The sequence below is a fragment of the Solea senegalensis genome, linkage group LG13 (genome assembly GCF_019176455.1).
Source record: "Solea senegalensis isolate Sse05_10M linkage group LG13, IFAPA_SoseM_1, whole genome shotgun sequence".
In the NCBI taxonomy this organism is placed as follows: Eukaryota; Metazoa; Chordata; class Actinopteri; order Pleuronectiformes; family Soleidae; genus Solea; species Solea senegalensis.
In genome coordinates this window covers 13,706,517-13,727,148 of record NC_058033.1, presented here as the reverse complement: position 1 = coordinate 13,727,148, position 20,632 = coordinate 13,706,517, and the positions used below count along the sequence as shown (strand labels likewise).

At 39.8% G+C, this 20,632-nt stretch overlaps 3 protein-coding genes across 4 annotated transcripts; 1 reads left to right on the top strand and 2 right to left on the bottom strand.

Annotated features, from left to right (window-relative positions):
• Window positions 1–485: 485 nt before the first annotated feature.
• pigw (phosphatidylinositol glycan anchor biosynthesis, class W) lies at window positions 486–2,814 on the bottom strand. The gene is made up of 2 exons (XM_044041269.1): window positions 2,468–2,814; window positions 486–2,290 (listed from the first exon to the last, which is right to left on the bottom strand). Exon 2 carries the CDS (start codon window positions 2,285–2,287, stop codon window positions 815–817), a length of 1,473 nt encoding a protein of 490 aa, XP_043897204.1. The 5' UTR covers window positions 2,288–2,290; window positions 2,468–2,814; the 3' UTR covers window positions 486–814.
• A 118-nt stretch (window positions 2,815–2,932) lies between these two features.
• Window positions 2,933–15,060, top strand: LOC122779154 (unconventional myosin-XIX). Its single transcript, XM_044041266.1, has 24 exons — window positions 2,933–3,186; window positions 4,507–4,654; window positions 4,817–4,965; window positions 5,050–5,163; window positions 6,035–6,167; window positions 6,248–6,317; window positions 6,432–6,534; window positions 6,656–6,752; window positions 6,839–6,915; window positions 7,006–7,096; window positions 7,542–7,707; window positions 7,924–7,997; window positions 8,090–8,211; window positions 9,652–9,765; window positions 10,017–10,193; window positions 10,276–10,413; window positions 10,491–10,598; window positions 10,731–10,801; window positions 10,997–11,076; window positions 11,741–11,886; window positions 12,012–12,141; window positions 12,364–12,449; window positions 12,549–12,872; window positions 12,980–15,060. The coding sequence occupies exons 1-24, from the start codon at window positions 3,124–3,126 to the stop codon at window positions 13,091–13,093; spliced, it is 2,895 nt and encodes a 964-aa protein (XP_043897201.1). The 5' UTR covers window positions 2,933–3,123; the 3' UTR covers window positions 13,094–15,060.
• Window positions 15,061–15,137: 77 nt separating this feature from the next.
• On the bottom strand, window positions 15,138–19,003 carry znhit3 (zinc finger, HIT-type containing 3). 2 transcript variants are annotated; one of them, XM_044041270.1, is made up of 5 exons: window positions 17,512–19,003; window positions 16,766–16,797; window positions 16,602–16,670; window positions 16,382–16,459; window positions 15,138–15,530 (listed from the first exon to the last, which is right to left on the bottom strand). In XM_044041270.1, exons 1-5 carry the CDS (start codon window positions 17,577–17,579, stop codon window positions 15,331–15,333), a joined length of 447 nt encoding a protein of 148 aa, XP_043897205.1. In that variant the 5' UTR covers window positions 17,580–19,003; the 3' UTR covers window positions 15,138–15,330. The 2 variants fall into 2 exon arrangements, with proteins under 2 accessions (XP_043897205.1, XP_043897206.1); XM_044041271.1 differs by having other exon boundaries at window positions 16,602–16,667.
• Between the last annotated feature and the right edge of the window lie 1,629 nt (window positions 19,004–20,632).

Below are 20,632 nucleotides of genomic sequence, written 5' to 3'. Positions count from 1 at the left end.
ATGAACCTCTTGTAAAAAAATCAAAATGGAATAAAATGTATACGCTTTAAAAACACTACAATCACCTCTACCTGTCTAAAACAGCTGTTGAACAGTAACATCGCATAAATCACTTATTTAAAAAAGCTATTGCACATGGCACAATGCCAAATTTAATCCTATTATTCCTCACTCATGGGGCTCTGCGTGTTATCAATGTATTTGTTGACACAAATAATCATATGCATAAACTTAAGAATGCTGTGACCCAATTTAAATTCAGTTTTCAATCTGAAAGCAACCACCCCATCATAGCTGACCCAGCATAGAATGAAGTTTTTTATTCACTTTAATATCCCCCATAAAACTATGAGAAAATGTTTCAATGTCAATGTGAGAGCTTAAAACTATCTGATGTCACCTAGGTAGTGTAGGAGTTTTCTAGATCCAGACGATGGCAGTAATTTAACATCATCGATGCAATCTGCTGTTGAACCCTCTAGTTAAAAAAAAATATGTTTTATTATGTCCACAGACTGTGTTGATAAGAAGAACACACATTTTTTTTTGGTGATGTTTTAGAAAAAAACATTTGAAGCTTAATCTCAAAACACAGAATTAAACCTCACAGTCCATCTGCAGTATTATAGGTCATAGCTTTCACTTTGCAAATCACTACATAGTGTCTTCAGCATTATATATCACAATCCTTTGTTGCATACAAATGAACCATCAAGTTTTACAAATCTTATTTAAGACAGCATAGCCAAAGTCATCAGCAAGTTTTAAATTAATTTATCAGTGCATGTCATACTGTGTAAAGTATGTTTTAAAGTCACCAGAATTTCACTGTAATCCCACATAGGTGTAAAACATATGTTACAGAGCAATTAGTGAACATGTATATTAACAAAACACACACTGAAAATGAACTGCTACAATGAAGCGTGTCCACGACTGAGTTGGTCAGTCCTGTCATGACATTTGCAAGCAGGAAAAATAACAGCTGATTCCTGGCAACAGCTTGAACCAAACAGAATCTTTCGATGACGACAGTCTTTCCGTCAGAGTTTGGGTGTTTTTTATGCAAGTTCCACGATGAGGGTACAAAATGACAACCTGATATTGTTTTGGAGAACAGTAAAACCATATCAACTAAACCAAGGCAGGAAAGGAAAAACAAAGACTGTGCAACACTCCAGAGACAGAATGGTAAATTAGCTAATCTGCGAGACACTGGCACCACCAGTGTCTGACACATGTACAAAGCAGCATACAGCACAAAACTAACTAATAGGAGACTTAAAATTGCTTTAAGCCACTCTTTAATGTGGGATCTCAACTGCATCACATAAAGTCCAACTTGAACACCTGCCATGTAGATGGCAACATAGCCCACTGTAGAGAATATGCCCTCCTTGTTAGCATGCAGAAAGTCCTTATCTCTGTTATTGTTGTGCATAATGAACGCCTTTAGCCCTGTTGTCTCCAGAGTGCACTGATAAAGCCCACTAAGCACAAGGGAAAGGACCCACGCCTGACTGACTGGTAAGATGGCCAAAAGCATGGAAGCCACAACTCTAACAACAGCAAGTGTGAAGAAGAAATTCCAGTGGACACCATATTCTGTCACATGCTCGTGGTAATGCGTCATTTTGACACTGGCCAGCCTTCCCAGACCAAGAACAACCAGGGGCCAGACGGACACAAGCTGCTTCGTGATATGATTCATCTTTGATCCAGAGATGTTCTTTCTCCGAGCTTCCGGACACACAAGGCCATTTGCAAAGACGTAAGCTCCAACGCCAAAGTCCATAACCCCCGTTCCATAGGTTTCTGTTTTAGCATATCGCCTTGGGAAGGCACTGAAGTCTACAGCAAGAATGCTGATGGCTGTTTTCACATTTATAAACACTCTGAAGGCAGTCACAAAGGGAACCTGGTTGAACTGAACATGATTCTGAAGAAAGGTGTTGACACTGGTCTTTGGGTGCCGCGTAGAAGGGCGGATGTAGCAAAACACACAAGCTGAGACAAAGATCAAGATCACTATGACGTGGTGAAGAACGTCGCTCAGGACGGTGCAGGACACGACGAGGGGGAGAATAAGCACAGAAAAGTCTAGGAGCAGGTGAGAAATCTGTGGAAGAGGCAGTGGAAGAGTCCCTTTGACCTGATGGATGAGGATCAACATCAGACCTCTGTTGAGAAGGCAGACTGGTGAGAGAGATGTACCCAGTGCAACCTCCTGTAGACTGGTCCCATTGAGATTACTGACAAACGCTTCCTTCAGGTCCTTCTGAGTCATGGCCTGTGGACAATAATGTTCAGTTGTCACTACATGATTCACTGTGCTTAGAAGCACAATGACAGCGTCCACGTTAAACATACAGTAGTAACATTAGAGGTATAAAATGTCACTCGACTAAGAGTAAAGTCAACTAAATTTTATAATATACAGTGCAACGTCTAATAACCATGTACTTACCAGGGTTTCTGAAGCGTTGGAGAGCAAAATGCTGTTTTATTAAACACCTGTTTTACAGTAAGCACAGTATTTACTGAGTTTACGCGAGAGCGCCTTTAACCACTTCCGTATTCAGTCGTAAGACGCATTCAGGGCAGCTCGGATTTCAGGCAACTTGTCCAAACGAGAATGGGGGAGAAATGTTGCACTGACTAGTACAAACGCTCGTACGCCACATTAACCGGCTCAATTAATGAATGTAGATGACTTGCGAGGAAAATAAGCAAAACAAGTTAAAATGTATACCACCTAAGTAATTTCAACGAAAACAAAGCGGGACATTTAATAATAACAAAGAATATAAACATGTTACACGAATAAGAGGCCGGAGGTAAAAGTTATACACACTGTACTGATAGACAGCTGACCCATGGAACAGCAAGAGGAGGGAGGAGGGCGGGAAGTAAAGGAGGCTCAGTCACTCAGTCAGCCTGGAGGGAGGCAGCGGTTGGGAAGTTTTTGTCCTTGAGGAATTTCTGACAGTAGTGGGGAAATGTTGGGGCTGAGGACCACAAACTAGAATAACCACAATTCATTACTTTGACACGGTTAACGCGCAAATTCTGGCGTAGTTTTAAGACAAACCGAGACCAACACGAGGGTAAAGGATAAGATCAATGAATTCGGCGGAGGATCGACGTAACATTGGAGCAGGATACAGAAATGGACGTGGTGGTGCGGTAAGTTAGGACCCGCGTGCTCAGCGGTATTCAAATGTTTTCTTATTTGGTTTGAAACAGTTAACAGTTAACAGTTAATGACAGGTTAAACTTTACCTGTAGCATCTATGCAATGTCTATAATGTCTATATATGCACAGTCTATATAACACTGTAAATGTCTTATAAGACAAAGTAGTCCCTACAATGAGACGAGTAAATTACGTCAAACGTGACGAAAGACGGCTGTCAGGTTGTTGTGGTCCACTTTTACCGACATGAATGGAATTTCACTGTATTTCAGCGCCGCTGTAACGTGTTATGTCGTCAAGTGGCTCTTGATATCTTGTAGATAATACACTTTATTGCTTGTTGTTGCCAGTTAATCATTGTAAAGGAAACATTACACTTTTTAGTCTTATTTGTATGTTATAGTATTTTCTACATTCTGGATATTACCTGTTTAGAGTTGGGAATTAAATTAAATTAAATTAAATTAATGCCATTGCCTGTTTAAAATAGCCTGAATGATGGGATGTAGGCCAGGTGCTATTGGATTAAACCTGTCCACTCACATATAAACTACGTCAGACTGTTGACTGTCCTTAAGCAAGGCTGCAGGTCCAGACCACGTGATTCTGACAGGTTAGAGGTAGATCTGGATTTGTCTGTCTCTGACACTGATCAGTAAACAATGAGTCTGGCCGTTGCATTTTGTTGTATCGATATAAAGCATTGTCGGAGACACAGAAGGATGGCTGATTTAATGGATGCAGAGTAGGGCACTCTCTAAGTGTATTATTCAAAATGAGAGTGCAATCATTTGATGAATTTAAATTGTGTGACAATTTACCTAATCCCCAAATTTGCATTGTTTTGGACTGCGGGGGGAAACTGGAGAACCCGGTGAAAACCCATGCACACACGGGGAGAACATGCAAACTCCATGCAGAAAAGCCCTTGTTTGTCGGGTCTGCAAGAGTGCTCACCACTACAATATTTATCATATTGTTTAAAATAATTGCATTTTGATTTTATGATAATACATGCGGTGCTAATTCAGAGATTGGCATTTCAACTTTTGTGTACTGTACTGCTGAGAGTCAGAATCGAGGACCATATCCTTATGCTTTGCTGGCAGGTACATAATTCATGTTATGAAGACTTCAGATGTTCGGACATCTAATGTCTCTCTGGAAAGAGACATTTGTGTTTCATGTATTTGCAGTAATCACAAGTACAAGGTTCATTACATGCAATAACAACGTCTCTTAGCTTTTGTTTCGTTTTATGCATCGTGACATTGTGTTTGTTTGCCTCACATCTGCCCTTATACACATAGGCTACAGGGTCTGTCAATAAAGACTGTTCCCCGCATCCATCCCTGAGTGATTCACTGGAGGGAGAAATTCGGGCTTTCCTCACTGATGAAGATGAACTTCACACCTATGACGACCTCACCAAAGTCAACCCTGTGACCCCTACAACAGGTAACTAGCAAGCAAGTCTCTTTTAGAGCCCTTTAAGTTCTTTATAGTGATATTTCAGGTTTTTCAAAGTGTAGTTATATGAGGTACTGGCATCGTGTGCAGTGCTCGTGCTGGGGACCTTGTATATTAATATTTAATGATATGTAATGTTTTTCCTGTTAGTACTGAAATGCCTACAGGCCAGGTACAGAGTGAAGGTGTTTTACACACATGCTGGCTGCACCTTGGTGGCTCTAAACCCTTTCCAGCCAATCCCACATCTTTACTCTCTGGATGTGATGAAGCAGTACCACTGTGCTCCTCAGCCCCAGGTATTTACACCATCACTGTAATTGCATGTGTTATACTGTATGAACAGCATCTCAAGAAGTAATGAATAATTTTCTTGTCAACAGGAGTTCAAACCACACATCTTCATTGTGGCAGAAGAGGCCTACAGGAATGTACAGGGTCAGCTGCAGCCAGTGAACCAGTCCTTGGTGGTCAGTGGTGAGAGTGGTGCTGGAAAGGTAAACCAACACATCAACATAAGCTCTTTTAATATTGAAGGTTGCAGATCCCAGAGCTAGACTGACTTCACTGGATGACAGATGGTGTGTAATTACTATGACAAGGAACAGATAACGTTAACTGCATTACAATATAGTTCTGTGATCCAAAAAAAATCATAAATGAGGTCTCAGCCAAATTGTCTCCCCTTACAAGGCGCACGATGCTCAGTCAGCTGCTGTAAAGATATTGGTCTGTTGTCTCACTGCCATGGTGCCACTCTCCTGCACCAGTTGCTGCCACACACGGCCACAACGATGTCACACGAGTTATTATGAAATATGAGTATGGTCAATCCACATGATGGGAGATGAATCTGTGCGCCCTGTCTCCTGTGTCATGGATGTTTTGCACACAGAGAATGGTGCAGTTATTAGTAGTGGATAGTAGCATGAAAACACTGGACGTCCTTCCCTGTTACCGAAACCACCCAACCACAATGATTATACATTCAGGCCTGTTTACAGGTGGTTTGGTCTACCTGCACAAGCCTATACATGTGTACTTTTTGCCTGCACACCAATCAAAATTCCTCCCAGTCCCTGACAAGTGGCAGTGTTTGAGTGTAATTATGAACCAGACACTATTCAATCTATCAATTATCTTGTTATCACCAGAAAAAGAGCCTTGTTATCCCGAAATAAGGCATTCATTTATCTCATTATCACAAGAAAATGGACCGTTATCCCATGATAACGAATTCATGTGAGATAACGGACTGAAAAAATATAGCAGCAACCAGGCCACTCTCGGCTTCCATAGATTTGAGTACTTGTAAGCCCAAGAACATTTTAATGTTGGGTCAAACTTGAAAGGCTCGTGTCTTCACAGACATGGACGTCTCGATGCCTGATGAAATACTATGCCACTGTGGCCGCGTCGTCCTCAGTGGTGAAGAGTCAGGACACGGTGGAGAAGATAGAGAGGAGGGTGCTGGACTCCAACCCCATCATGGAAGCTTTCGGTGAGATTGCAGATCACTGTTGTGTTGTTGATACGACATACGAAAAAATACATCATCAACCACAATGTACCCTTTATTAGGCAATGCCTGCACACTACGGAACAACAACAGCAGCCGCTTTGGAAAGTACATCCAGCTCCAGCTAGACAGGTAACTGCTCTGCGTCCTCTGTCATCTGCCGCATGGCATCAACTCACTTACTCAAAGTCATTTTATGTACTCAAATTTATTTAATCAGTTGAACATGTTTTTGTTTTTTTGAAGGTGTCAGCTGTTAGTGGGGGCATCAGTGCAAACATACCTGCTGGAGAAGACCAGGGTCGCCGACCAACCGACCAATGAGAGGAACTTCCACGTCTTTTATCAGGTGATTTAACAGACATCCTGCATTCTAATGTACGATATTTTAGTTTTGATATCAATGCAATAGCACAGATGTGTGTGTGTGTGTGTGTGTGTGTAAAAATGGTGAATGTATTCTTTTCCAGATGATGAAAGGGGCCACAGACGAGCAGAGAAAGGAGTGGAAGATGCCACTTGGCCAACATTTTGTGTGGCTGCCAAAGGCTGAAAAAACAATTGAGGGTTGGTGTTTGATTTTTATTTGGATTTGCACATTTGTATTTTTGTGTTTTTCTTTTACAAGTGACTGTTCATTAAATGTTTTATAGAGGACTGTTTTCTTGACACTGTGGAAGCACTGGATCATCTGGGCATTAATGAAGAAAGGCAGAGACAAATATTCAGGGTAAGTCATTGATCCTTGTTTTTCAGTGTAGTTGATTAACATGATTTCTCTGTAAGTTGGGGATGAAACCTTTGTTGTAATGGTTTACAGATTTTAGCAGGACTTCTGCAGCTGGGAAATGTGTATTTCTCCCCTCCAATGAATGAATCACAACCATGTGACGTAGAAGAACATTCTAAAGGTATTGGATATGATTTTGTGTAAGATGTTCAATTAGCTCTTATCGAGCTTGAAGTTGGCCAGTACTGTCTGGTATAATTTTACTATTTTGAGTACCCGCACTTTAATCTGCATACCAGTACTTCTTACAAGATGCTGGTGCTATGATTCATTATTATGGCCAAAATAATTATTTCCCAGGGTGTGCTACGTGACACACTACAAAAGTTCTACTTATCAGTTGCTCAGCAGTTTGATGGAAAAATTGCTTCTTGTATTAGAGACAGAATTAATAATTAAACAAAAACGTTGTGATTTTTTACAGGGATTTATTCTGAAAGTTTATACTTTTGTGTCAAGCCTCTGATTGATTAGAAAACCCCATGATTTCACTTTTCTCCCTGACATATCCTAGACAGATATCTTGGTTTTGTACTGAAAGTCCTTCCTCTCATCCCTTTGTTCAGTCTTCTTGCAGAGAGCTGCTGAGCTGCTGTGTGTCCCTGCTGAGGAGCTTCAGCAGTGTTTCAGGGTGAGGACGCTGCAGGCGGGGAAGCAGAGCGTTCTCAAGCCATGTTCTCAGGCCGACTGTGGGATGAGGAGAGACTGCTTGGCCAAGGTCATCTACGCCCAGTAAGAATGAGGACGTGATTATCAGATTACACCACCATTTGTCACACTTTAATGTCATGTGGTAATGTCTGATCCTGCAGGTGCACAATTCAACCATCATTCCTTTTTGTTTACAGTAAATAGTGAGGAAGATGCCTGATGAATGATAGTCACGTATTATTATTATTATTATTATTACAATAGGATTAAATGTGTCACCTTTGTTTTCTGCAACAGATTATTTGAATGGCTGGTTACATTCATCAACAACAGTATATGTGCGGACAAATCCACATGGTGCAACTTCATAGGTAAACACTGTTATTGTTAACGACACACAAAAAAGAAATTTCCAGTTTGTTTTTATCTGCTCACACTATCCTCTACTCTCTGTAAATTCCAGGAGTCCTCGATGTGTACGGGTTTGAGTGTTTCCACATTAATAATCTGGAGCAGCTGTGCATCAACTACGCCAATGAGAAACTGCAGCAGCACTTTGTGGCCCATTATCTCAGAGCTCAGCAGGTAGTGGGAGTGTCTGCCAGTTTTCTGTTTCCATGCATCTGATGGTAATCTGAAGCCTGTACAACGATAACGATAATTTGTGGATTTGCTTAAAAAATTATATTTTAATTGTTGAAGTCAGTGGTTCACCAACATTAAAATGCAGTGGTGTAAATAGGCCGAGCAAAGTCATCTATAGACTTTTCACAGGAGGCTTATTTATTCCCAATAAGATAATTCTCATTTTCTCATTTTCTTCCTGTTAAAAGAATTGTTGTGATCCATAGGAAGGAGATCGGAGTCAGCTCAGTGTCCAAACAAGGGTTTAATCTTGTACAAGAGGAGCATTCACAAAGCAACACACAGGCCAGTTACAAAGTGAAGACTCCCTGTCTTGGAGGAAACGCATGGTATTTATCTGTCTCAATGGGTCAGCTATCACCCTGCCATAAGGTGCAGACCCCGGCCTCTGTGGGTCTGTTATCACCTTTCCCTAAGTTGCAGTCCCATTGTCTCTATTCACAAGTCACCTCAAACAGTTACATTAACAATACAAAGGGTCAATGGTCTCAGGTCACATCAAACAGTTGTATTGAACATTTGTCTTCATGTATTACATGAGGTACATAATTCCCATAACACCTCCTCTTCCTCACACATACCTCACACACTAGTATAGTGGAATTAGATTATGATGGAGTGAGAGATAAGGTGACTAATTATTAATTAATATGTTTTTATTTGTTTAATTTTCTATGCACTGCTGTCAAAATTCCTCAGCTCCACTCTGATCACATACCCTGGTAGAACCATGAGTTGAAGTCATTAATTGCTGTTATATTATAGATCAATGTCTCAGGAAAACTGCTTATTTTCTTAAACCTTTAGCATTCAAGTAAAAACAATTGAAGCTTATAAATGAGCTACAGTGTAGAAACATTGAACTCTAGGTAAACATTCAGATGCTCTTCCGTGAGGTAAATTGTACAGCAAACAAAGAAGAGCAACTCATAAAACAAGTTCAAAAATGTTGTTAACCTGTGTGACAAGGAGGATGCTAGTGAGAGGTCATGTGATCACGCAGGTCCACTAGTAGTCATGTGACACTGAATCCTGCTCACTGCTGCAACAAGGAGTGCTTCTGCTGCACACATTCAGCAAATGTGTGGAGTTTTAGTGTGTTTCATTGTTTTTTACAAAGTCATTTAAATATTGATTTTGCAATTACTTTTGAGTTTAAATTACCACGGTAACTGATGCTGAACCTCTAACCTTTCTTCTTATATTAAGTTTCCTACTTCATTGTTCAACTCTTCTACATTAATGAACTGTACATTACATTAATGAACTGTACAGCCCTCAGACAATCATCCACTTTTTTGTATTGTATTATTGCTGACAAAAACATGCCGCATCTTATTCTGTAAAAGTGAAACACTGGCTTTTCTATTGTTCTCCCAGGAGGAATACGTGTCAGAAGGACTGCAGTGGTCCTTTGTCAAATACCAAGACAACCAGAGCTGCTTGGATCTTATAGAGGGGAGTCCAGTCAGTGTGTTCTCTCTTCTGAATGAGGTACTATTGTTATTTCTAGTTATTTATGTGTCTATATCTTTTTTATAACAATTATTAGACATAACCTATAAATTGTATATAGTATGGATTTATATTCACATATTGAAGCCATTCATAATTTCAGGGAAAACCGACTTTGTTTTTACAGTTATTTTCCTGGTTAACGTGTTCCATTGTTTAAATGCACAACATGTATCTACAGCGAATGGGTGTTGTTGAGCAGTGTTTTACATACTGTACTTTGTCTGTAGGCGAGTCGCCTTAATCGAGCGTCAGACGCCAACACGTTCAGGGCTCGTTTAGAGAAGGAGCTCCGTGAGAACATCAACATCAGCTGGGACAAGTTCAGCATGGTGCCCCACTTCACTGTGGCCCATTATGCTGGCAAAGTCGACTACCACATAGAGGGCATGGTGGAGAAAAACAAGGTGAGAAAAGCTTTAAAACTGCATTTGTTGAGGATGAACCCCACCCACCAATCCTTCCTCTCATTTGGATTTTGTGTTTAAGGACCCAGTGCCACCGGAGCTCATCAGCCTCCTTGAGAAGTCTGAAAACTCCCTGCTTCACCAAATATTCAGTGAGAAAGAAACTGACAATGTGACTAGCAAAGGGTTGAGTAAAGTCACTGTGGTCTCCAAGTTCAAGGTAAGATATGGCTGAAGTCTTTATAATTATGGCCATATTAACATGGTCATGCTGATGATGTAAATGTCTAATTGTAGAATTCTCTGGAGAGCCTGATGAAGATCCTCCACACCACAACTCCTCATTACACCCGCTGCATCAAGCCAAATCCAGACTGCAAACCGCTGACCTTCAAGAAGGAGGAGGTAGATGCTCCTGAACGCAAGAGCTGTTTTTCAACAGTGTTGCGATGCCACCAGTGGGAGGCAGTGCTTTTCTATATCTTTCTATACAAAAGAGAGGTTGGTTTTCATGGATGTTCCCTGTCATGTTGTCAGGTCATCATGCAGCTGGAGGCCTGTGGGATTGTAGAGACCATTCACATCAGTGCTGCTGGCTTTCCAATCAGGTCAGACATTTTCCCTTTGTTCAATTTGTGCTGTGCGACTCTTTAACTCTTAACTATAACTTTTAAGCATTTTTACCAGATTCTTTTATCTGAAGCGAGGAATAAGCTACCTAGAAGAAGTCTTGGACAGAAATCCACTAGATAAGAACAGTGGACTCTTGGATATTTTGTTGACTTGTCCTCTCTGTCTTGCAGAATTCCTTTCAGAAGCTTTATCCAGCGTTACAGACTGATCGCAAAACATTCAAGGCTCAAGTCACAGAGTCATTTTTCCGGTATGTACAGTTTGCTGCTATGTCCTTGAATGGCTCATTTTGGAATGCGGACTGTGGACAAAGATTGATTTTATGTCCTCTCTTTAGGTCTGCTGGTTTATTCTCCTTTTCCTTCACTAGTGCTCTTAGTATATTTGACACTCAGTTGTCTACTTTCCTTGGGACCTTTAAGTTGTGTCTATAAAAATGGGATCTTTCTAACACAATTTGCAACTCCTTATGAACCTTGAAGGTAAATGCATGCGCCTGTGAATGATGAGGTCTCCCATTGCTTGCTGTGAAATGCTTTATCTTCCTTGCTATTTAGTTAAATTCATATCTCACAATTCTGCTGCTTTTTGTGCCAATGATATGGAACCTGCTCACAAAATCGGAATGCATTCAGATATTTATTCACTTCTTTCTGTGTTTTCACGTGGACTTTTATTTTAGTTAGTATTAAAACATTAACACCTGTTGAAGCTCTGCTGTTAATGTTCTGAGGATTTCTTAATGTTCTTTATCCACCAAACTTTCCTACCTTTGCTGAAAAAAAACACACTGTTGAATTAATCCTATGTTGGAAACTAAATCTCTGGTGTGTGTGTGAGTGTTGCTCAGCCATCTGTGAAGTACATCTGTTATGCTTCACTGCACCTAATGTGTGTTTTCTGCCCCATCCCAGATTTAGAGGCCGACAGCAGTGACATTCATCAGCAACAGGTGGAGCAAGTGCTGGAGGTGGTGTCGCCCTCACTCTGCGTTGATTGCGAAAAACGCAGTTTGTGGGTGCACTGTGGAAAAACTAAAGTCTTTCTCACTCAGTCAATGGTCAGTGGTTCATGTTCACTGGCATTTTTACTCAAATGTATAGGAAAATACATCCAAAACATGGTTGTTTTAAATGTCTAGTTGTTTTTTTGGGCGCACTGACCCAACTGGCCTCTGTTTCACAGCTAGATTTGCTGGAGGATCAGCGTAAGAAGATCTTATCTCAGTGTGCCTTCACCATTCAGTGCTGTTGGCTGCGGTACCAGCGGCGCATACGCCATGCTCGTTGGAATTCTGCTACTCTGATCCAAGCAGGTAAAGTCTTTAACACATTGGCAAAGTGACAGGCTGACTGGAACCACCTGGCTACATCACTACACACTACATACCGCTAACAGGCCGACACTGCTTTTCCTTTTAGAAGCAAGAATATCTGATGACAGTATTTGTACTGACAGTGCGACAATTATGCACAGTTTAAACCTGCAGAATGAATGAATGGCTGTTAGATGTTAACATGTGTTTTACTGCTTGCAGTGGTGCGGTCCTGGCTGGTCAGGAGGCAGGTCCACAGATGGCACAGAGCAGCTACAGTCATCCAGAACACCTGGAGGCGGTGGAGGGTGAGATTTTGAGAGAACATCCTGTATAAAATCATACTTGTCAGTTTTTCTTGCCTTTAGTGTAAATAATAAGCAAATGCTGTTTGGTTCTTATGGCAGGATCTGTTAAAGTCCCTGGCTGAGGCAGAACTTGATGATGCTGAGGACTTTGCAGAAGAGGAGGTGTTGGCATTAAACCCTGCTATCAGTGAAGTGGGCTCAGTGCAGCTCTCCACCATCCAGGAGCCTGTCACGGTGCGAGGGTGGCCCATGGGCCTGGCTCTGGCATCAGCTCCATCCATCACAGTGTCTCTGACAGCAACAGGCTTCCAGAAGATGATGTCACTGATGGCCTCACTCAACCTGCCTGCAAGGAGAGGAGAGTACAAGGCAGAGACCAACCAGTACACGCAGGGCATCGCCTCCATAAGGGCTCAGCCCAAGGTGAGAGTACATCCACTGAAGTTCTGTGAACATTTTCTGTAAAGTTTTGTCATTTAATAGATTTATGTGACTATTCCTTTGACTTTTAATGTCACCTTTCTACACAGGGATCTGTAAAACTGCACTTTCGGCGATCTCCACTTCTCTATGCCGACAGGAAACCAGAGCTGAAGACTGATGTGACGGGGTTCAATGAGATTCTGCTCGAGAAAACAGAGTGAACACTAAAGGCTGATTTCATGGATCCAGGAAAAGGTGACCGCACACAATGGGACCACACCCAGCAGTTTATGCTGCCAATTTGCTCTTAATTAAGAAGAGTATTTTTTAAATGCTGCCAAAGATCTTAGTATTATACAAGACTGCAATACCTCCACAGACAAATTATTTTTTAACTGACAGGAGGTCCAGATGTCATAAGATATCACAGTGTGCTACATCCATAAAATGTGCAGGTCCTATGTGTAACACCTATGGGGGGTGATTTGGCAGAAATGTATTAATCTTGAAAAAAGGTTTTGTTTTATAGCCTAAGATTAAGTAACTGTACTTAGGCAAGGGTCTGGCTTTACAGAGGACGCCATTTTGTGCTGCCATGTTTTGCCAAATGGACCAGCCAGAGCGTGCATTTAGTGGTTGGAGTGGAAGTTCACTGTAAGTAAACAAACAAAGGGAGGGCTGAGCAGAGGAGTCTTATGTCTGTTAGAATCTGCAGTCGCACCAGTTTCACCATTCAATGTCGCAAATTCTTACACACTGGACCTTTAAGGTAACAGGGATTTTCTTTGCTGCTCTTCTGCTACATTTTGAGATTTTCTCAACTCCTGTGTTCCACATATCAAATCATTGAAAAAGATATGACTTTTGATTATGATGATGCCAGCAGCATCATCAGTGTTTTGTCTCATCATTGTCTCTCTAGAAGTTAAACCTATTGGGGCCAGGAAGAACATTTTCCAGTGTCCCCCTCTCATAATCATAATCAAGCATATGTATATATATACAAGCATATTTTACTTCCAGTTGTACTCCTAGATACCACAAATATTATGTGATGTTGGGTGTTTTTCTCTCTGCGTACTTCCAAAACCTGCTGCACTTTAGACTGATACAGCAGTGCATCATATCCAGCGTACATCTTCATGCCAATTTATTAGCATAATTGCAGTTTCCTTGACTCCACAAAATGACCTGCACTCACAGCTGTATTTAAAAAGTATTTTGGATGCAAGCACCTTTGCACAGTGAATAGCAGTTATCATCAGGTTGAGACCTTATCTACACACACATATCTGCACCATAACAGCCACACATTCTTCTAGCTTTGCTTCTGTCATAACACTAGCCAGAATATTTCCTCTCCTGTCGTCCTGCTCAATAAGGCATGTTTCTGTTTATGTATTGTTAATAATTTTGTGGACCCCACTTTTAGAACCACTGCTCTTTAACATCTGTTGGTCAAAGTACTGGGTTTTTGACAAGTGCCTCCTTTTCTTTATAAATGTACAATGAGTATACACGTTTATTTAAAGCTGATTATTTAAATGAAAATGGAATTTCAGAAATGTACTTTTTGGGTGTATAAACAGTGGTGACTCAGTTGCACGAATGATTGCAGCTGTTATAAGATCCAGCATTTATTTTGACAGTGGTTGTTGTTGGGAAATAATGGTAACTATGCAAGTATTGCACATGTAAAAGCACATATTGCACATTAAAAGCACACCTCTGCTCTCATGCCACAACAGAAGGTCCAAAAATAAATTACCAACAAGCAAAACACATCACAGGTGTTTTCATGTTGCTTTGTTTTATAAAGGGTATTTCTAATATGCACATCAGCCAAATCTTTGACCAAACTTTTTTTTTAATCATTTTTTCAGCTGCATCTCAAAGCCAGTAATGTATTATAAGTCACTAGTCTTTGAACACTATTGTTTTCTGAGAGAGAACACTTAAACTAATTATATCAAGTTTTAACTTAATTTCTTTATGCTTCAAAAAATTAACTAAACATGATGCATGTTCCTTAACACTAATGTTTACTCTGTCAATTCACATTCATTTGTGTCTGGGTCAGTTTGTTATGTGTGTTTGTCAGAGGTACCAAGGGATCCATGTACAAGACTTGAATTTTGTTCTATTTAAATGACTGTTATGCTGAAATAAATATCAGTGTTATAAAATATGTAATGCACAAATTGACCTTACTACCCAGACTGTACATTTCACTGTAGAACATTTAGGTGTTAACTTTGGAATCAATTCCATTTTGGTTGAACATTTATTTAAATGTTATGCATTGTACATATTGCAACATAATAGGACACAACAGAAATTCCAGTAGCCATAACTCTTACATGACAGTGTGGCTTGTTCTATAGACATTTTGTATAAAGAGAAAAAAACATTACCTACTGCAAAAATAGTTCTCAGAAAGTATCTGAAAATCTTAACATTAGAGATCCTCGTCATCAGACATTAATGACCGAGGTTCATTATCTGCAATTTTCAAACACCGATCTGCAAACTCAACAAATAGAGGCTCCTGCATCGCAGTCTTCATTGCGTCATCTTTGCCGTCTGCTCTGTCAACAGAACGCAATAACTCTCTCAGATGGGGGTTACAAAGGAGACCTCTCAGCTCCTTTGACTGACCTGTGGAAGAAAAACGATTAATTATTAATAACAACATCTGACATTTAATTTATGTGGTTAACAGCATTAGCTGGAGGAATGATTTTTGAGGTGAGGCTGTATGAGATACTTGCACATAATCAGATACCCCCTTCAAATCTAACCAATGGGCATGGTGGCTGTCATTGACAATATGTCTGCCAGCGGGGACACAAGGAAAAACTGATTTTAACGACTTAACAAAAAGGTGCACCTAATAAAATCTACACTGGTTTAAGCTGATATCTGAAGATACACCTGTTTTGTTGTCACGCTAGACTGCCTTTTCTGACTGGATACTAAAGTTTCTGTTGTTTGTATATACAGTAGCTCACTCCCCACACCAAAGTCCATATAATAAGTCTGCCATCATGGCATGATTATTGTCGATCCACTGCTGCCTCTATCAGAAGGCAGAAGTTTGTTATTTTGAGACTTTGGAGATTGGAATTGTTCATTCACATTTACTTCAGTGACACCAACATAACAAATATGGCAGCAGTAGACCAGCAGCTCCCATTTCTCTGGGAGCTAAAACGCAGATTTTCCATATGGAGTTTTGGGGTGGAAGAGTCAGCGCTTTGCAAACTTTAGTTTCTTGTAGGATGAGGCTGTCTGCTCTGAGATAAAGCAGCAACAATTCTTGAAACATCTAACACTTTGGCAGGTGTAGATTCTTACTTGTGTCCACATTGGCAACCATGTTTTCAAAGAGAGTGAACATTAGTGTCTCAAGTTGATTCATGGTGCAGCCGGTGCTTTTGACAATGTTTAAGTACCACTTACAACCACACTTCCTGAACTATCACTTTTAGAGCAACAAGTAATGTTACCTAATTGCTGGAGCCTTTGCAGAGGCACTTTGTCAATGATGTCCTCCTCGTGCAGAATATCATCAACGCTCCAAGGCTCTGCAAAAATAGAAACAGCAATTCTAGTTTTGTCCTTGTTACTCACACAACTGCAATCAATTTAATACATTGTGCTTTTTGCTGGCTGCTACTGGAATGTACACAAACGGGGTCATTGGTATGACGAGAATAACGGCCCTACCAGTGTTCAAAGTGCCCCTCGCTTCAGGAAGAGCTGATGTCGTCTGTACAACAGGCAGGCATGTGTCTGCTAGGGAGAGAAGAAATATAGTGTGAACTACTTCCTGTTTGGAGTTTGTCCACAATTTAAAATATCAAAAATAGACTGAGCTCAAGCTAAATTACCTTTATGTCGCTTGTAACAACCAAGGGAACAACTGCAAAAGAAAAAAACAAACAAACATCTAGTCATGACATATATATATATATATATATATACACACATATATATATATATATATATATATATATATATACATATATAAAATACTGACTCAAAATAACACTCACTCTAGTCAGAAATATGTATTCACACTTTATTTACATTAAGTATAATGAAGAAAGAACTAGTATTAAAGCTCATCACAAGTGTTTCAATTGAGTGTTTTCAACAATTTTGTCTCTACATCGACACTCCAGTCCTGAAGATGGCGGTAATGCACCCATTCAGCAACCTCCAATAAGCCCACGTTGATTGTTTTGACCCGTCTGAGCTGCCGTCACATGTGATGGCGTACACAATAATGTTTAAACGTGGAACCGTGGGAGTTTTAAGACATTAAGCATTGTTCACAAATACCACTATTTTCATCCTAAAAATAGATTCGAGCTTTACGTTTGGCTTCGTGTCGTAAGATAAGGCGCTCTATTTACCACACATACGTTAGTGCACTGTTTAGTACTCGTATACGAGCGGCTCTATTATAGTTTTTATATTAACATCGAACAGACTTCCTTCCCCAGTTACTATGAACATATTTTGTGCACGTGTGGTCATCGTTTTTACCAAGCAGCATAGAACACCAAACACAACTATTCAGAAGCAAGCTATTAGCTAGTTAGCATGCAGACAGAAAGCTAAAGTTACTTACTATCTTATTTTGCAGACTGGACATCTGTATTTTGGTGACTGTTCGCTGCACACATTACATATCTGCATCCTGTTGTCTTTAAAAAATACAATATATAACAGTTTCGGCGAACGAATACACTTTGAAACTGCTATCTACCTGACAGCATGGGTCAGTCTAGTAGCACGTAGGACAGGAAATAAAGTATATAATTTCCGGTTAGGGGGTTCCTCCTTCAAAATAAAAACTGGAACGAATTGTTGAACCTCAAATGGACCATATTTTGACCTCTTCATTATCTTCATGTATCAGTGTGATTGTGTAATATTTCAGTTGACTTTCCATCATCTCCAGCTTCATATTTTGCTGTCAGTATCTATAGTCAAACAACGGCAATACAAAAAAAGGATCAAATCTTCTTGTTTTCCTAAACAAGTTACTTAATAATTCCACACACAAATCAACAATGGTATGAATGTTGCACAAAAGAAAAACATATATTAAGTGAAAAATATTTTGGTTGTCATGTGAGAAATCAGGCAACACCTAATATAATAATAATGATAATAATATAACTGAGGGGTCTTATTAGACATATCGCATAACTTAACCTTTTTTAGTTCACTGAGGCCCATGTCAAGACATCAGAGGTGAATAACATAGACTAAGGGGGCCCATAAAAACTTGTTAACCAAATAACCAATGTTATTTGGTTGAGGAGCCCCCTTCAGATATCAGGGTTAACAACATAACCCATGGTTTGAGAGGCCCTATTAAGATATATCACAGAACATAACCAGTGTTATTTGCTTTAGGGCCCCATTAAATTATTGCAATGAATTACATAGTAGCAAAGATATCAGCACAGAGGCTTAGGCATCAGGGCCCCCGAGCCCTTGGGCCCAGTAGGCCTGTTTAGTAATCCCTCCTTGCTCTGCAGGATTATCTGGGTCTCACTCCCAAGATACCAAAAATAAACCCTTTTTATTTCCCAAAGGATAAAAAAAGAGAATATAAAGAGAAGAAAGAGAGTTACCTTTTTGATTAGGAAAGCAAAGACAGAAAGAGAAGGACTTTAACATACTGTGTAAACAAAAAGTTTAACAAAAAAATTCAAGTTATACTCAACTGTATGGGCAACAGAAATCAAGCAACTTGTGATATTTTAGTTAACACCAAATTTATTGAATCATACAATTAAAATACAGTATAACATCTTGTGTACGCACAGCGCTGCCTAAACCTATCTGTCTATATATATATATATATATATATATATATAGATATTACCAAGCACACACCACTGACCTATATAGCTCAACAAACAATTCTTGCACAGCTGTAACTTGAGGGTAGCAGGTCTTGTTTCAGGGTAGAGTGTGTGTAATGGAGAGCTGTCTCGTGACTGTATGCTGGACATATTTGCGCTGTCACAGCGCTCCATTCACTGGGACACGACGGGCAGAGACACTTGGTCATGGTCAACATCAGAAATCCAACTTGTATCCAAAATCTGCAGGAAAATTAACAGTTACATGGATCATCAGAAAACACATTCAGCAGCTCAGAGTTTTCATAGTCAAGTTGTCTGCAGATTATTTCTGTCAACTGTTTGACAACATGGAAACGTGTCATTGTGACAACACTGTTGTTGTTGTTGAGAAGCTCATGTTTCACTTGCATGCAACCAGTAGTCCAAAAGCCCAATGCTTGATTCAAAAGAATTCCACTATAATTTGTTAATTGTTGTTTCCAGTCGTAACAGCTTACAGATATTTTTGATTTAAAAAGAAAAAAAAAAGGTAATTGATTAAATTTTCAATCAACAAAAAGGTTTGGGATTTGAAGTTTATAATTTTTTCTTAAAAATGGTAAATGATGAATTGTGTTCTGATTTTCTTTTAATAAAATTGTTTTTTAATAAAAAAACCGTGCTGTCATAATTTATGTAAACAAACAAGGCCAGTTTAAATCATTGACAAAGGATTGGGGGAGGTTACAGTATGTGCTACAGGCCTAAGCCAAACTCTACTGAACAAAGTGACCTAATAAATACAGCATATTTTTCAACGATCCTCAAAGGCAGATGTTTTTCTGCTGCACATTTATCTCTTCAGTAAAACGTTATAATAGGAAGTTGTTGTTGACCCCTTTTTATAACCACAGGGGCAATTATGGTGGAATGAAAACACGGTTTTCAACAATGATTAAAACCCTATGTCGGAGACAGTTTTACCTGTAAACGTCGTCGAAAGGCATCAGGACGAGCAGCTCTTGGTTCTCCTGCGTTTCATTTGGCTGTTGTAAAATTTCTCCGCGATCTTCCTCTCATGTCCTGCAGGAATATGGCGGTTCGTGTTCAGCTCGATCTCCCTCTTAGATCTGCCTTTGCCACAAGCGTGGCACGAGTATTCGAGCAGGTTGTAATAGTCATATTGATCATAATAGGTCTCCTCAAAGGAGACGAATCTTTCCATGTCTGTCGCCATTTCAAAGTGAAGGGCAGCGGTGGTTTGTTTTCGCCAAAGAGTCTCTGGGAGAGTAAACAGATGATGTCACCCTGTGTTTATATACACTGAGTCACATGACCACACTGTTCAGACTCAGCAGGGGCGTTACAAGTGACTTTGAGGGCGACCTGGGGGGTGGGGGCTACATTTAGATGGATTTTTATCTATATTATACACACTATAGCTTTGATTACGGCAGTCATTCGTGCAAAATCTTCTCCAGCACATCCCAAGGTTTCTCAATGGGGTTAAGGTCTGGACTACAGCTGCAACGATTATTTTTTCATAATCGATTAATCTGTTGATTATTTTCTTGATTAATTGTTTGGTCCATAAAATATCAGAAAATCTTAAAAAATGTTGATCGTTGTTCGTCACACCTGGAAATGATGATGTTCTCAAATGTCTTGTTTTGTCCACAAACCAAAATGATTAACTCTTAATGATTTCTTTGTTATCCAGAGCAAAGAAATGAAGAAAATACTCACATTTAAGAAGCTTAAACAATCGGAAATCTTGTTTTAATCATGAAAAAAGCTTTGAACCGATTAATCGATTATCAAAATAGTTATCGATTTATTTAGTAATCGATTCATCAATTAATTGTTTCAGCTCTAGTCTGGACTCTGTGG

Excerpts from the sequence above, each read along its gene's own strand:
- pigw (XM_044041269.1), bottom strand. The coding sequence starts at position 2,287 with ATGACTCAGAAGGACCTGAAGGAAGCGTTTGTCAGTAATCTCAATGGG.
- LOC122779154 (XM_044041266.1), top strand. The coding sequence starts at position 3,124 with ATGAATTCGGCGGAGGATCGACGTAACATTGGAGCAGGATACAGAAAT. Across the intron at positions 7,097-7,541 it reads CGTAGAAGAACATTCTAAAG|TCTTCTTGCAGAGAGCTGCT; the intron begins GTATTGGATATG and ends CCCTTTGTTCAG. Across the intron at positions 11,077-11,740 it reads GTCACAGAGTCATTTTTCCG|ATTTAGAGGCCGACAGCAGT; the intron begins GTATGTACAGTT and ends GCCCCATCCCAG.
- znhit3 (XM_044041270.1), bottom strand. The coding sequence starts at position 17,579 with ATGCAGATATGTAATGTGTGCAGCGAACAGTCACCAAAATACAGATGT. Across the intron at positions 16,798-17,511 it reads CCAGTCTGCAAAATAAGATA|TTGTTCCCTTGGTTGTTACA; the intron begins GTAAGTAACTTT and ends TTTCTTTTGCAG. Across the intron at positions 16,460-16,601 it reads GAGGGGCACTTTGAACACTG|AGCCTTGGAGCGTTGATGAT; the intron begins GTAGGGCCGTTA and ends CTATTTTTGCAG.